The sequence below is a fragment of the Camelus bactrianus genome, chromosome 4 (genome assembly GCF_048773025.1).
Source record: "Camelus bactrianus isolate YW-2024 breed Bactrian camel chromosome 4, ASM4877302v1, whole genome shotgun sequence".
Taxonomy (NCBI): domain Eukaryota; kingdom Metazoa; phylum Chordata; class Mammalia; order Artiodactyla; family Camelidae; genus Camelus; species Camelus bactrianus.
The window spans coordinates 36015163-36030997 of NC_133542.1; the positions used below are offsets into that span (position 1 = coordinate 36015163).

Here is a 15835-nt window from a genome sequence, read left to right on the forward strand (position 1 = left end):
GCAAAATTTTATGCAAATTCATAAAGGGTTGATAGGCTTATATACTACCAAAGAAGGTGCTAGGATATTCTTTTCCTGGAAACTTCTTATATAAAGCTTGATTATTTTGGAGTGGTTTTTGTATGATCTGGTCTGAAGCAGAAGGACTCGGTGACCCTTCCAGGTTACTGAGCTTTGAGTGAGGGCCTGAAAGGAACTGGCCTGCATTCTGTTTGACCACAAGGGGGAGATGGTTACCTAAATGAAGGCAATGAGGGTTCCTCCCTCAACAGTATTTACCTGCCTGTTCTGTTTTACATGTGTGAAAGGCGATGTAAAGGAATACAGAGCCGACTAGAAGATTTGCGAACAAAGAGAGTCAGACGCTCTTGTTGAAGTGATATCCGGAGAAGGGAGAGCTTGTTTTACCAAGTAATGTGTTTGAACTCAGCCTGCAAGACTGATTGCATGTGCTGCTTTCCAGAGGCTTTTGGGAGTGGAGAAATTAAGGGAAATTAGTTTAACAATTTTTTACTAGGGAGAATGGAAACCTTTGGGGAGGAAGAAATAGATTTCATAATACAAATAAAATTGGGTACAATTTAGGCCTTCTAGGATGACTATGCCCTGGGTGAACTCTGAAAGGGATGGCAGCACTGGTGAATGTCTGAGATGCTGGACAGGTGGTCTTCACCACCTGTGTCCTGCAGATGTCACAGGTGTGCAGAGAGCAGCCACAAACATAGCCCCACAGTGGAGATAGCACTAGGATGAACTGTAGTCATCACTGCCCTCCATTTGACCCTGGATAGATCACTTCCTCTCTGTACTTCAGTTTGTGCTCTAAAAATACGCAGTGTGGACACAGTTACTCCTAAGGTCCTATGTCTAAAGGTCCAACTGTTTGATCACTACCTGGCAAGCTGCTCATATTCCTATGCTGCCAGGTCACTCAACAGAGATCCCTGTCCAGAACTTCCAGAGTTGATCCACTTTCCAATAATCCCCTGGAGTTTGGTTAGTGGAGATGGTGGTTCAGAGACAAGGGAGGATAGAGGGACAGACAGGGATGGGGTTATGCTCATAACATCCACCTCCTTTAGAAAAAGTTGAGAAATTGCCACCTCATATACCAACAGGTAATGTCCAAAAACCTTCTGGAGGAGTCTTTCTTTGCTTGGCTCCTTTTCAAATAGGAAGTCAGTGTACTGGAGTACTATTCATTCCGCCTGCTGTTTCTGTTATTCCTTGCTCCCCTTTTTGGTGATTACTTTGGTAATTGGTAAAGCCTGACACTTATTTCCCATTTCACACCTTAACAACACATAGCAAGCCACAGGATTCAAATAATTTGGCCCACAGAATAAAAGAGAGAGGCTTGGATCTATGGGTAGGTAAATTTGACAACTTGAAAAGGTTGTCTCCTTTTTTCATGCTATGAGCTATGACTCTGAAGCTAAATTTTAATCCATGCCACGCCCAAGGATGTCTTTTAATTAGAAGAATAATTTAAACTCACTTATTAGATCTGCTCTTCTAAATGCACTCTGTGTTTTAGATGTCAGCTCATGATATTACTATCAGATTTCAGCTGTTTAGGGGACACTTTTTTTTTTCTTTGAAACTCATAATAAGCCTTCAAAATAAGACTGTTTCCTTCTGATGTATGTAAGGTGTAAAACGATAGCTGGTTGTCAGATTCACCAAGGGAGAGTGGCAAAAAGACCATCCTGGTGAAAATTCATGGGAAAAGAGGACATTCCCTCAATGTGTGGCATGGCAATGGATTGGGCAACCAGTCTTTAAAAAAATAAGAATGTTTCTGCAAATTTGCATGGATTTAGCAGATGGGGTTATGAAAATGTCCTCTCTTTACCCAGTGTGTTTGAAATGCTTTTTCTTAAAAATTCTGCCAAGTTCTAGGTCTTGATTCCCATGTAAGTGAATTTTAAATGATAATTTCACCACTACTCCTACATAAAACTCAGATATCGCCCCCCTTTGGTGGGAAGGGATAATGCAGGCAGTCTGAAGTATTAGCACATTTAATTTAAGGAAGAAAAACTACTACTTTAAAACATACAGAGGCACAAATTGAGCAGACAGTTAGCTACTAAAATGGCAAGTTATATTTCATGGAAAAGCAGACAGACTTAGGCCACTCTGGTTTAATATGAGAGCATTGGTACATCCAATGGATTTATGCATGAAAATGGTTCAGGAAACTGGGTTGGCTGATACCACTTTAAATTTCTGATTGATGCTGAATAGTTAGCAACTCTACCTCATTGCTCCTAGATTGCTCCCTTGATATAAATAATTTGTAATTTTGAAACTAGATTTGAAACTATCCTTTGAAGCCCACAGAACTTCATGTTCAGTTTTGTATGTTTCAAAGGATAGCGGGACTTGGAGACGTCAAGCTGGTTAACTTACGATGGTCTGACAATTTCTAAATGCGTTCTCTGGGCTCATAAGAATTATTTACATTTAATTTTATAGACATATTATCAAACACTATGTTTAGGTCCAGAATTGTGTTTCTAACTTTTGAACAGCATTCATTTTGTACCAGGGCTTATCACTTACGGATTAATTTTTTGGTCATAAATTAAATCAATCAATATGTACATAAACTCCTATCGATCAGAAAACACAAAGTACACGCTAATTATTATGTTCCTTAATTCTGAAAACTGTCTAAGCTGCCCAAGATTTTCTTAGCATTTTGAAACTAGTTTTTGTAGATTTTTCATATCTTAATGGCATGAATTGCTGGAAGTCATCTGGAATCATCTGAGGAAGATGTGCACCAATATTAATTTCTCTCTTATTCACTTCTTTAAAAACTACAAACAAACCTCCCCCCCATTTTCAGCTCCTTTCATCCATAAAACGTAGACACTTCCAACTCCTGTGGCTACCACTGTTATTCCTTCCTGCTCTCCAATAGTCAGACACTCACCTTTATCTTAGAAATAAACGGAGTCTGCATTTTCTGCCCCTATTTATTCCCAAGGGAAGGAACTAAACATAGGTTTTCACTTCTCTCCACCATACTGGCGCTCTCTTTTCCCAAGAAAAGAGGTAAACTGTTTCTAAGCCAGTCCAGTACTACCCTGAGTGATTTGTTTTCATATTCTCCTGTTACTGAATTAGTAAGCAAACAAATCCTTATATAACTATATTCTTGCTCTGGTATTTGGATCACACTTGAAAGAAAACTAAAACTGCTCCTGACTGATAGTCCTTCCTCCCCAATCCTTACCATCCTGTCCTTTCTTGTTAGTCTCTATTATTTTTGATGTACATCTTTAGCTAAGAAAAAAAAAACCTACCTTAAAAATCTCTACAGGCCTTCTACTAAATGTAAGCAAATGTAGGAGGCAGCTAATGGGATTTCAGAAAAAGGAAAATGACACTGCAAAGCAGAGTCCTACAGGGAAGAAAACCTATTAGGAGGAATTTTGTTCATTTGTATTCAGTAAAATTTAACGGCAAAAATTCCTTTGAAAATCAGGCAAGACCTTGAGAAACTGGGTGATGGAGGTGGATGAATGACTTTATTTGAAGGCTTGGATTGGCCAATGGCTGGGACTGAGGGACAAAGGCACAGATTCCTTCAGTGACACAGACAAGATTAAGGTGAGGGGGGTACTATTTTACTTACTATTTTAGAAAAACTCAAGACATTTGCTGAAAGACAAGCAGCAAGTATCCTGGCAAAGAATACATGCTGGAGGTATACACCTAATCTTCTGAGGTACTTCCCCCTTGTTGAGTTTCTAGGCAATTTTAAGCCAAGATAAATTAAATAAAATAGGAAGATTTGAGGAAAAGAGAAATGGGTTTGTTGAAGGCAGCTATGCTTATGGCTTGAAATGAGGCAGGGCATGGAAAGATGTGATTTTGGTAAAAAAAAAAAAAAAAAAAACCAGGTTGCTGCGTTGGATGTACAGATTATAAAGCATCTGGTTTCCTTGCTTTGAAAGAACTACAGGTTCCAGTCACATGAAGATGGGTAATTTTTTCTGTAAGATTGTGCGGAAATGAGAAGAAAGTTCCCGAGGGCCAATTAAAGGAGGTTTTTTGTGCCCTTTACTCCTTAGCAGCAAAGGCCCAGCTGGTTAATAGGTACATTATAAGCAGCCCTAGGGCCTTTGTTTGGTCTTTTGAAGGAAAAGTTAGAAAGTGGGTACAGGACACCTGAAGGGTAGTTCTAGCCAATGACTTCCTATGAGATGAAAGAATTTTTTACCTTCCTTTGTAGCTTTCTCTAAGTATGTCCTATGGACTCTGGCAAAGAATTGCTACAAACTGGTAGGTAGGTATACCTGTGTGTGTGTGTGTGTGCGTGCAAACACATATGTATGGGGTGGGGGATGTGCTACCATCTATTTTATCCTTTGGAGTTAAAAACATCACTTTCAGGGAACCTTGTCGAAGGTTCAGAACTGAAGCTACCTCTAAAAGACTGAATAGGGAAAAAGAACAAGTACTTGGTTAAGATTAAATGTAACCTCCCTGTGCCTCATTCTTCTCATCTATAAGTGGGAATACTACTATATAATAATAAAAAAATAACTACTTCACAGAATTTTTGTGAAGATGAAATGAGCTAAGAGGCATAGAAAGCTTAGATTAGTGTTACACATAATCTTCAATAAATCCTAGGTGCCATTATTTATTATTATTACTATATTATTATTAAAGGATCTGAGTTCTAATCCTAGCTCCTAACTACTCAGTACGGTTCTCACCTCCTTGTATTTCAGCTTCCTCATTTTAAAATTGGGAATAAACCTACTTGATCCAAACCAACTGTCTTTCCAACCCCCTCAAATTAGATGATGAATGTGGAAAAATACACTGGAAAAAATATGGGGGCAGCAGAACGGACTATATGTGTGTGTGTGTGTGTTGTAGTCTCTTTTCTCTGAGACTTTCTGAGCTATGCTTACTATGCTTTGTGTCATGCTAGAAATGGCAGTGATACACTGTTGTCAGGAGCTAGTGAATATAGATATTTTTCATGGTCAGCATGGAAACTAGCTCCCCAAACAGCGGGGAGTATATAAAAAAAAACACAGGTAATGGCATAAATCCACATGGCATGGGGGAAAAGCCTAGAGTTCCACTATCCGAAAGCATTATGTCCAATGAAAGCATCTAAAACCACAGAGACTGGAGATAAAAACCGCAGCTGCATCATAAGCAGAGATGTCAGAGTTAAAAGACACACACCCACACCCACACAACCACACACCCACAGCATCCTGAAATGAGCAGGGTCTGGCAGGGACAGGAATACTCTGGCAGCTCGTGCAAAACAGGCGCTTTCTAATCACAGGAAGCAGTCAAGACACGGCCTCCGACCTGCGGTCGAGAGGGTTCTTACCTTTTTGACATCCCTGACCAAGTGGTACAATGTGTTTGAGGGCCCATGTCTCTGAAAACAATAAAGAAGAATCAAATGGTTTTGCTAGTCAGGAGCTCTCACTGGCAAGGCAAGAAGGGTCTGGAAAGAAGGGTTCTGGCTGGCGAAGGGGCAGTTCATTAAGATGAACCTTGTTGTAGTTGCTCAGTTGTACCTGTCTTCTTCTAAACAAACACCCTGGCAGGTTTTTGGATTGTGGTTCCTAAAGAAAAAGCATTTGAAGTTCTTGGTTCCGACTTTGCAAAGGAGGCCATCAACTCTGTAGACAGCTGGGCCAAAGCATCATTTAAGAGGCTACTTGTACAGTAGCAGGAGACAAAGGAGCCAATTTACTGCACGAGAGAAGTAAACTTTGGCATGTTGCCAACCACAACTTGTTTATTACCCATAATGAATGAGAAACTAGTTAAAGCAGGGGTGGGCAGACCTTTTCTGTAAACTGCCAGATAGTTAATATCTTATCCTCTGCGGGCTGTAGAGTCTTCCATCATAACTGTTCAACTCGGCCATTGTGCGAAAGACATTTGTCTGCTTCACGTAAAAATAAAGTGAAGTAGTTTGCCATCACCTGTCTTTCAGGAATAGGAATACTAGATAACAGGATGCCTAGTTAAATTTGAATTCCAGGTAGACAATAAATAATTTGTTTTTTGTTTTAACTTTCATTTACTTATTAATTCTAATGTTGAACTTTTTTTCTTGTCATATTTCTGGCCAATTTTGTATTTCTTTTTTGTATTTACATATTCTTTACATAACAAATTAAAAATTATAAATGTAACCATATATCAGTGATTTGATTTACAGCTTCTTTTGCTTTTATGTTTCCTCATCTTTTTTTTAAATTGAGGTATAATTGACATATATTAGTTTTAGATGTACAATGTAGTGATTCAACATTTGTACATATGGCAAAATGATCATTACAATAATTATATTTAATATCAGTCACAGTTTTCAATTTTTTTTCTTGTGATAAGGACTTTAAGACCTAATCTTTTAGCAACTTTTGAATATGCAATACAATATTCTTAACTAGTCACCATGCTATACATTATATCCCCATGACTTATTTTATAAATTTGGAAATTTGTACATTTTTACCAATAACAATGAGTAATTTTGAATATAAATATGTCCCATATAGTATCTGAGATATACTAAAAATTATTGTTGTTTATCTGAAATTCAAATCTAACTGGGCATTATGTATTTTTATTTGCTAAATCTGGTGGTTCTATTGGAAGATCTTGGACAGTGATGGCAAATACTTAAGCACAGTTGGAATACATTCAAATATTAAGACAATCCTTGTGTACCACCTCAGCTACTGGCCCCTTCATGTGGACATGCTCATCAGAACTCTTTTTCTGCCAAAGGATACAGAATTATGCAGGGATTAAACACACAGACTCTCGAGTCAGAATATCTGGCTCCAAAACTGGCTCTGCTGCTCACCAGCTTTGACCAGGGGTAAGCCGCTTAACTGTGACTCAGTCTTATTAGCTCTAAAATGAGGACAGATAATACCACTTATCTGGTAGGGTTGTTGTGAGGATAAGATGATGAAATGTTTATAAAACTATTAAGACAGTGCTTAGCACTCAATAAATGTTGGCTATTCTTATTACTGAGGCCATTCACTGTCTCATAATCCTTTTCAACAGAGTACTCCGGGGAAGTTGATTAGAGTTGACTGGAGTAATGAAATCTATTGGTCTTTCCTGATCTGTAACTTTTCTGTTTATTTCTTTCCAACCATTGGAATAAGTCACTCTACTCCCTTGATTCGCTAATTAATATGAATGTCATTCAGTTCTGTGCTTTATTTATTTTACTGAAAACACCATTATTCTTTTTTCTCCAGGTTTACTGGGATAAAATTGACATATAACATTGTGTAAGTTTACAGTGTACAATGTGATGGTTTGATACTTGCATATTTTATGAAATGTCTGCCACAACAAGGTTAGTTAACACATTCTTCACCTCACATAATTACCGTTTTGTTGTTGTTATGGTGAGAGCATTAAAGCTCTCATCTCATAGTAACTTTCAAGTATACAATACAGTACTGTTGACCATAGTCACCATGCTTTATATTGGATCCCTGAAACTTACTTTTCTTGTAACTGAAAGTTTGTACCCTTTGGCCAACATCTCCCCATTTACTCCACTCCTCAGCCATCATTTTTTTTGCAGAATCTCCGTATTATTTTCTATATTTGGGTCCCTTGCCTAATATTAGTTAGCTGTCTATGCATGCGTTTATTATTGGGCTCTTGATTCTGTTTCATTGGTCTGTGAGTCTGTTTTAATGCCAGAATCATACAGTTTTGATTACTATAGTTTTGTGATATAGTTTGGAATCAAGAAATGTGATGCTTCCACCTTTGTTCTTTCTCAAGGTTGCTCTGGCTATTCAGGGTCTTTTGTGGTTCCATGAAAATATTAGGACTGCTTTTTCTATTTCTGTTAAAAATGTCATTAGAATTTTGAAGGGGATTACACTGAACCTATAGATGGCTTCAGGTAGTATGGGCATTTTAACATTATTAACATTTCCAATTCATGAACATTAGGTATCTTTCCATTTATTTATGCCTTCTTCAATTTCTTTTATCAGTGTCTTACAGTTTTTTGATATACACATCTTTTATTTCTTTGGTTAAATTTATTACCAAGTATTTTATTGTTTTTGGTGCTATTGTAAATAGAACTATTTATTTCTTTTTCGGATAGTTCATTGTTAGTGTATAGAAATGCAACTGATTTTTGTTTATTGATTTTGTATACTGAAATTTTACTGAATTTATTAGTTCTAACAGATTTTAGGTGGAGCCTTTAGGATTTTCTGTATACAAGATGATACTATCAGGAAACAGAGACAATTTTACTTCTTCCTTTTGAATCTGGATGAAAATTTTTCTTTTTTTTACCTTTTTTTGGACCGATTTCTCTGGCTAGAACTTCCAGTGCAATGTTGAATATGAGTGGTGAAACTGGGCACCACGGTCTTGTTCTTGATCCCAGAGGGAAAGCTTTCAACCTTCCATCACTGAGTATGATGTTAGCTATGGGTTTGTCATATATGGCCTTTACTATGTTGAGGTGTGTTATTTCTTTATCCAATTTGTTGAGAGTTTTTACCATGAAAGGAGGTTGAAGTTTCTCAAATATATTTTCTGTATCAATTGAAATGTCATATGATTTTTCTTTCATTCTATTAATGTGATGTATCACATTTATTAATTTGCATATGTTGAACCATCCTTGCACCTAGGGAGGAATCCTACTTGATCATAGTATATGATCTTTTTAATGTGCTTCAATTTGGTTTGCTAGTATTTTGTTGAAAATTTTTGCATCCATATTTATCAGGGACATTGACCTGCAGTTTTCTTTTCTTGCAGTATCCTTACCTGGCTTTGTTATTATGGTAATGCTGGCCTCCTAAAATAAGTTGGGAGTGTTCCCTCCTCTTCAATTTCTTTGAAGAATTGGAAAAGAATTGGAGTTAATTCTTTACATGTTTGGTAGAATTCACTTGTGAAGCCATCTGGTCCTGGGCTTTTCTTTATTCGGAGTTTTTTGATTCCTGATTCAGTTTCCTTACTCATTACTGGTCTGTTCAAATTTTCTATTTCTTCATGATTCAGACTTAGTAGGTTGTATGTTTCTAGGAATTTATCAATTTCTTCTATGTTGTCCAATTTGATGGCATATAATTGCCCACAGTAGTCTCTTATGATCCTTTGTATTTACGTGGTATCCACTGTACTGTGTCCTCTTTCATTTATAATTTTATTTAAGTCCTCTCTTTTTTTCTTGGTAATTCTAGCTAAAGGTTTGTCAATTTTGTTTACCTTTCAAAATACCAACTCTTTGTTTCATTGATCTTTTAAATTGTTTTTCTAGTCTCTATTTCATTTATTTCTGCCCTTTGTTATCTCCTTCCTTTTGCTAACTTTGGGCTTAGTTTGTTTTTGTTTTTCTGCAGGGCTGCAAGGGCTGCTGGGGTCTTCAGGTCCAGCAGCCAGGGGCCAAGACAGCTAGCAGTGGTGGCTAGAGTCAGTGGTACCCACATATTTGGCTGTGGGGACCAGCTGCAGCTGCCTGTGTAGTGGCAGGGGCCAGCTGCCCAGCACATACACAGTGTTGAAGGCCCAGGCTAGCAGCAAGGGCTGGGGCCAACTGCAGGTGCACTGGCAGCTGCGGGGGGCCCTGGCTGTCAGTGGGCATTTCTGTGTTTGCAGGGTGTCATCACAGGTGCATGCAGACCAGTGTAGGCCAGTGGCATGAGTCAGGCCAATGGGCTGCAGGTGCACAGCTGAGAGTCTATTTGAAATCAAGTCCAGTGGTACAGGCCAGTGACAGAAGACAGGGCTGAATCCAGGCCCACATGCAGCTGTGGGGGCCTTGGCTGTTGGCATGCACTCCTGTGGCTGCAGGGTCTTACAGTTTTAGAGTCCTACACTTCCATGGCAGTGGTGATGGGCGTCAGACCGGCAGGGTGCAGGTGCACAGCTGGAGGTGCTAGCTTTCAGAGTGTGCACAGCAGTTGGGGGTTAGCCATGGGGGTAAGGCTAGCCTCTTGCAATCATATAGCCACAGAGTCCCAGTCCGGCTGCTGGTGTGGATCTCAGGCTCCAGCAGTGGTGAGGGGAGAGGGAGCAGTGAGGGACTCAGGTGGCTGGTGTCTATGAACACAAATATTTCTAGGGCAAAAATCAGTGAAATGTGCAGGGGCCTGTGGAGGCTGTGCTGGCTGTTGGTTTCTTCAGTGGTGAAAGCTGCCAGGATCCTCTGCAGAGCAGGTCACCAGGAACTGTGGTCGCTCAGCCATCAGACTGGCTCTCACAGTGTGTCTCAGCTTTGCGGGTCTCTGGGTGGGGTGAAACTAAAGCATGTCCTTTGTGCAGTGCCCTGAAAGGCTCACAAGCTCTCCCTTTCCCAGTGAGGGGAACTCTTTCTAGTTGGCAAGCTTCCCTGGGCACTGAGCGGTACTGGCCTCAGGGGACCAGGTGATACAGGCACAATGAAACTTTTCTTCCCCTCCTTTCACTGTGGTTACTCTCAGATTTTTCATTCCATTGTGTAGCTGGTTTCTTAACTGGACTCCTAAACTCTCCTACAGCTGTCTCTGTCTGTGGATAGCTGTCTAATTGTTGATCTTTGTTGGGGGGCAGAGGCTGGGTCTTCTGCTCTGCCATCCTAGCCCATTATTTTTACTGAAAGTCTTAATATGCAGAAAAATACCAAGAAAAATCTTCAGAGAAAACAGAAATGTGGGGCCACTCTGCTAATGTGCTTCCTGTTTGCAGCAGTGGGAATGTTACAGAGCCAGGTGGCACCAGCGAATACCTACCAATGGCTGGGGACAGGTCAATAAGCTCCATCTCATTAGTGCTGTGGCCAGTGGGACAAAGAAGCATTGAACATGTAAGAGGAAGAAAAATGTCTGAGAAAGAAGGTTTGGTTCAGTACTGGCTTCTCCCTTAGAAATTTTGTGATCTTGAATAAGCCAATTCATTTCTTGGCCTCAGTTTCCTCATCTGTAAAATGGGGGGGGGGGAGTATCTACTCTTTAAATTCCATTGGCTTTTAGCGAGTATCAGCTCAGAGCTAATGTACTTAACTTGCTGACTACTCTCAAAAACTTCATAAATAGTAGTTTTTCTTTTTATTACTTCTTGGTATCCCTAATGAATGAATTAACAAATCTTTACAAAACAAAACAAACAAAACCTTTCTGGTGACTTAAACAAGAGGTATTTTACATGTTATTCTATTATAGTGGAAAATGAATGAACTTCATAGCTCTGAGGATAGTAAGATGGTGCAGGATAGTTAATTGGCCTCCTTTGATGCTTGGAGATAAATCGGTCTTCCTCTGCTGATTGCCTCAAATATCCTCTGGGCTTACAGAATAAAGTGTGTTCTCATTTCCAGAGCCTTGTGGTTTTGTGTAAGAATCAGAGAACATTACCCTTCGGTGATCACGTAACTTTCTGCCTTTTATATGCTGACAACTGAGCAGTTAAAACAAGTAGAATCTTGGTGACTCGGAGTTTGTGGTCTACATAGGTCTAAGGGAGCATTTGTGAAAAATGATCCATGCATTTGGAGGGGAGGGCAGGGACTCACAGACAAGTGGGGGGGAGGAGAAGGTAAAACAAAAAACGTGGAGAAAATAAAAAGTGCCTTAGCTTGGTCCTACCGTATTGTACAGTTCCTCTAGCCTGGAGATGGTGAGAAAACGGTGCATGCTTACTCCATTCTCTATGAGTAATTTCACAAAATCCACTCTGTCCAGAACTAGGGCATCCAACATGGCTTGCTCCAAAGACCCCACCTGCAAATCAAGTCACTGAGTTAGTCTGCCCCAGGGTCTAGGGTGTACAGTTCTCTGGCGTTCATTGGAATAGTTTAAAAATCGATGCCTTTGACATCTGGTAAACCTTCAGCACGTCCAAGAACTTGCTAGCAAGAGTTTCCCAACTCCACTTTTGGGACAGTCACAATCTCTTCTCTGTTTTGAGTGGGGCCTGTCTTTGCAAACAGAACACAAGGATTTCTAGGTCCAAAAGTTATTTCCTCTGTGAATCTTTTTGTTGTTGTTCTGGATTCTGACAAGGTGCAAGGGTTTACAAGGCTTTCCCTCTCCCAACTCTCTGATCAAACTTCTACAAAACCACTAAGTGCCAAAGTAGGTACTTCGCTGTCTTCATTTTCATCTCCTCTAGGCTCTGGAATCAGACCCCTGGCTGACTTGAGAAGAGGGACCTGAGTAAACAGACCAGAAAGCAGGCTGTTCTTTTTTTTTTTTTTCCCCTCCAGTTAAGTGATAACCTTGCCTCCATCGCACCCATTTCCACATGGAGACCCAGTAACTATTTAGGTCATTTGGTCTGCTTACTAGGATTTTATTTAATTTCTTTCACAAAATTTCCCAGTGTCCAGCCTCCTTGATAAATCTTTCCACACTAGCAATCCATTGGCACAAGTGAAGCCAGGGGCTCAATCCTAGGCAGATGCTCTCTGGGGGGAGGAAGGGTTAAAAAAGACCTGTATATGAAGGTGTTGTCCTTTAGTGATTCCAGGCACAGAAATCAAATTCCAGGCTGCTGGCTGTCTCCTGGGGATACATGCATACACCAACCAATGGCCAATTTTCCAAGTTTTTATTTTGGTAGAGTCAATTGAGGGAAACAAACCAAGAACAGTTATATAAAGCTTTGGTTGCCTCTGTGTTGTTCTTGGGAATAGGGAGGACCTGTGCTCAGCCTCCAGAACCAGATGGCACCAGCACGTGGAAGCCTGCTAATTCTGCATCCTGAGGTGCGACCCAGCCACACACAGTGCCACCACTTAGAAGCAGCAACCTCCAATACAACCAGAAACAAACTGCTAATTCCACTCCTTCCTTCATTCTAATACATATAATTTTGTCGTATGTATTTCCAGGCATATAAAAGAAATGGCAACAGCTGTAGATAAAAATTGCTATCAAAGGCCACTCAGAGAGATGGAAATGTTTGGAACATTTGGAGTTGTGCTTTGTCATATCTTCCACCAGGTGACAGTGTTTTCCTAAATACAAGAAAGGAACTGAGATGGAGAACAGCTACAAAGGAACACTTCTACTCTAAAGCAAAAGCAGCAGTTTCCAGAGCTGCAATCAGAGATTCCTTAAACAAAAACCCTTGCCCAGGCAAGTGAGCTTTTTGGGTGACAACATATACTCTACCGGCCACTGTTGCCCATAAATAAAGATCTGGCTGCGAGCGATGTCGACTCTGTTCCAGGCTAAAGCTAAGCTCAGTTGGTCTGGGGCTGAGGCATTGGCTCCTGTGTGTAAATAAGCAAGAGAGAGAAAACAATGATCAGTTATCATATCAAGAAGATCCACTCCATCACTCTCCCATCCACCCTCTCTTCCTGAAGAGCAGACTGGGGTACACAGCAGGGGTTCTCCTACTCGGCACTATTGCTGTTTGTGGCAAGATAATTATCACGGGGTCTGTTCTATACACTGTAGAATATTTAGCAGCATCTCTGGGCTCAACCCAGTAGATGCCAACAGTACATCCCCCACCAAGTTATGACAATCAAAAATGTCTCCAGACATCGTCAGCTGTCTCTTGGAGGCAGGGGAAGGGAGACAAAATTAGCCTGTTGAGAACTGCTGCTCACTAGCCTTGCTAGTCAAAGCGTGGTCCATGGGGCGGCGGCGGCGGCGGCAGCAGCAGCAGCAGCAGCAGGGCATCACTCGGGCACTTGTTAGAAATGCAGAACCTTGGGCCCCACTCCAGACCTATTAAATCAGAATCTGTATTTCAACAAGATGCCAGGTGATTTCCTGTGCACAGTGAAGTTTGAGAAGCACTGCTCTACAACACATTTGGTTTCTGCTGGCCAATCTCTGGTTTCAAGGCATCATTTGAATTGTATATTGCGTGGTGATGGTGCCCTTTGACAACTAGTGAGCCAGCTTTACCACTCTACTGAAGAAGAGTTAAGAACATCTTTTACAAGAAAGGCAAACAGATGGCTTAGGTTTACTTTGATTTGTGAGTAGAGACCACTGAACAGTTCTTCAGTTTCCCATTATTCTCTAGACTTTGTTGCTAGATCTGCACTGTCCATACGTGGCTATTTAAATCTAAAGTACTTAAAATTAAAACTTTAATTCCTCACAAATACTAGCTACATTTCAAGTGCTCAATAGCCACACAAGGCTGGCGGCCTTTGAACTGCAGAGTGCAGATACAGAACAGTTCCCTCATCACAGAGATGGTCTACTGGGACAGAGCTGGTCTAGATCAATGCATCCTGTCCATAAATGCAACCCACTCAGCAGCTGGATGTGAAGTTGAGAATGGTAGGTGGAGAGAGCACTGGGCTACAGTCAGAGGATCGGAGTCTGTCATTTCGCTGCTGTGACACTGGACCTCTCTTACCATTTTACAAATGTCACTGCTGATTCTGATGTTTGTGAAGGAAGAAGGGAGAGAAAATGCTGATGCTGCCCATTCTGCTAGGTTCTGCAGCAGTGGAGGCCCAAAGCAAGGCTCTGGGGATAGGGCTGCCGTATCAGTGATTCCCAAAGTCTGCTGCACATCAGAATCACCTAGGAAGCTTTTAAAATATCCCTATGCCCAGGCTGCACCCCAAATCAATTAAATAACAGTGCCTGGGGTGGCCAGCCAGGCACTGACATTTTTGAAGGTCTCCAAGTGTTTTCAATGTGCAGCCGAGTTTGGGACCCACTGTGCTACAGGCTTCTTTCCCCTGCTGACTCTTCCCTCTGGGCTTGGAGATAATGACATGAAGAATTAGACAAGTAAAGTGTCCTCTAGATGAGCCTTTTTCAAATTTGAGCATGCATAAGAATAACCTGGAGAGCTTTTAAAACAGATTCTTGGGCCCCATCTTCAGAGATTCTGATTCAGTAGGTCTGGGGTGGGGCTGAGTTTCTGTATTTCTAACAAGTACCCAGGTGATGCCAACGCTGATGATCTAGGACCATCCTTTGAATGACAAGGCCCTAAAGAGCTGTGGTGCTGTGTTCCCTTTATAGGTCAAAGGGCATCTCTGATTTTGGTGTGCAGACATTGATGGGTTCAGTTTAAATCACATACTTGTAGGAAATTAATTAGGGTTTGGAATGATGAACATTAATTCAGTTTACACTGGGATTTTTCCATTAAGAAAAGATTCCGTATCTCTTCAGATGACAACAGGGACTGCAAGCTCATACCAGCGTAACTGGCGTAAATAAGTGATAAATAGGAACGTGTCAAATGCACTGTCATCACTTTTAAGGAGAAAACAAAGTGAAGGCTCATTGGAGTTACATTTAGGGTTACACTTTATGCTTTCCCATGCTTCCTTAGCTGTTCTGTTGGTCACTGCTGACCTGTTGTAATGGTTTAATCATTGCCTTTGCCATTTGTATGCCACAAATTTGTATGTCACCCAAGTCAATAGTAGCTGCACAAATCTGAACAAGAACACACAGCAGGAAGCAGTTACTGAGGTCAACATGAGCTGCCTGAATGTAATTAGCCAAGTGTCAAATGAAAGCATGAAACCAATCAGTTTTGACTTTTCAAAAACTGAAAATACATCACTCAAGTATGGTCCCAGGTGACAGTTTGGATCAGTGGTTCTCAATGAGGGTAACCAACCACCCCACTTTGCTCGGTGCAGTCACAGTGTTAGCACTGATATTTCTGCAATTTGGGAGACTCCTTGCTCCTGTACAAACCTGTTTGGCTGGTCACTCTATTCTAACCTGTGGTTGTGCTTGGAGAGCTTGAAATATACTCATGCTTGGGACTCAACCCTAAAGATTCTGATTTATCTGGTCCTGGCACTGCAGTTTTTAAAAATTTCCAGAGAACTTGTAAGAAC

At 40.7% G+C, this 15835-nt stretch overlaps 1 protein-coding gene across 7 annotated transcripts in view; it reads right to left on the minus strand.

The window, feature by feature from the left end:
- Positions 1 to 15835, minus strand: part of TRPM3 (transient receptor potential cation channel subfamily M member 3) — a 259670-nt gene that overhangs the window by 104057 nt on the left and 139778 nt on the right. For all 7 annotated transcript variants that reach the window (XR_012506377.1, XR_012506376.1, XR_012506375.1 and 4 more), the window contains 3 exons: positions 13167 to 13267; positions 11637 to 11771; positions 5378 to 5428 (listed from right to left, as the gene is read on the minus strand). Coding sequence is in view for 2 of the 7 variants with exons in the window: in XM_074361686.1 (XP_074217787.1) it covers positions 5378 to 5428; positions 11637 to 11771; positions 13167 to 13267 (287 nt within the window). In the remaining 5 variants the exon portion in view is untranslated. The remainder of the gene's footprint in view (positions 1 to 5377; positions 5429 to 11636; positions 11772 to 13166; positions 13268 to 15835) is intronic.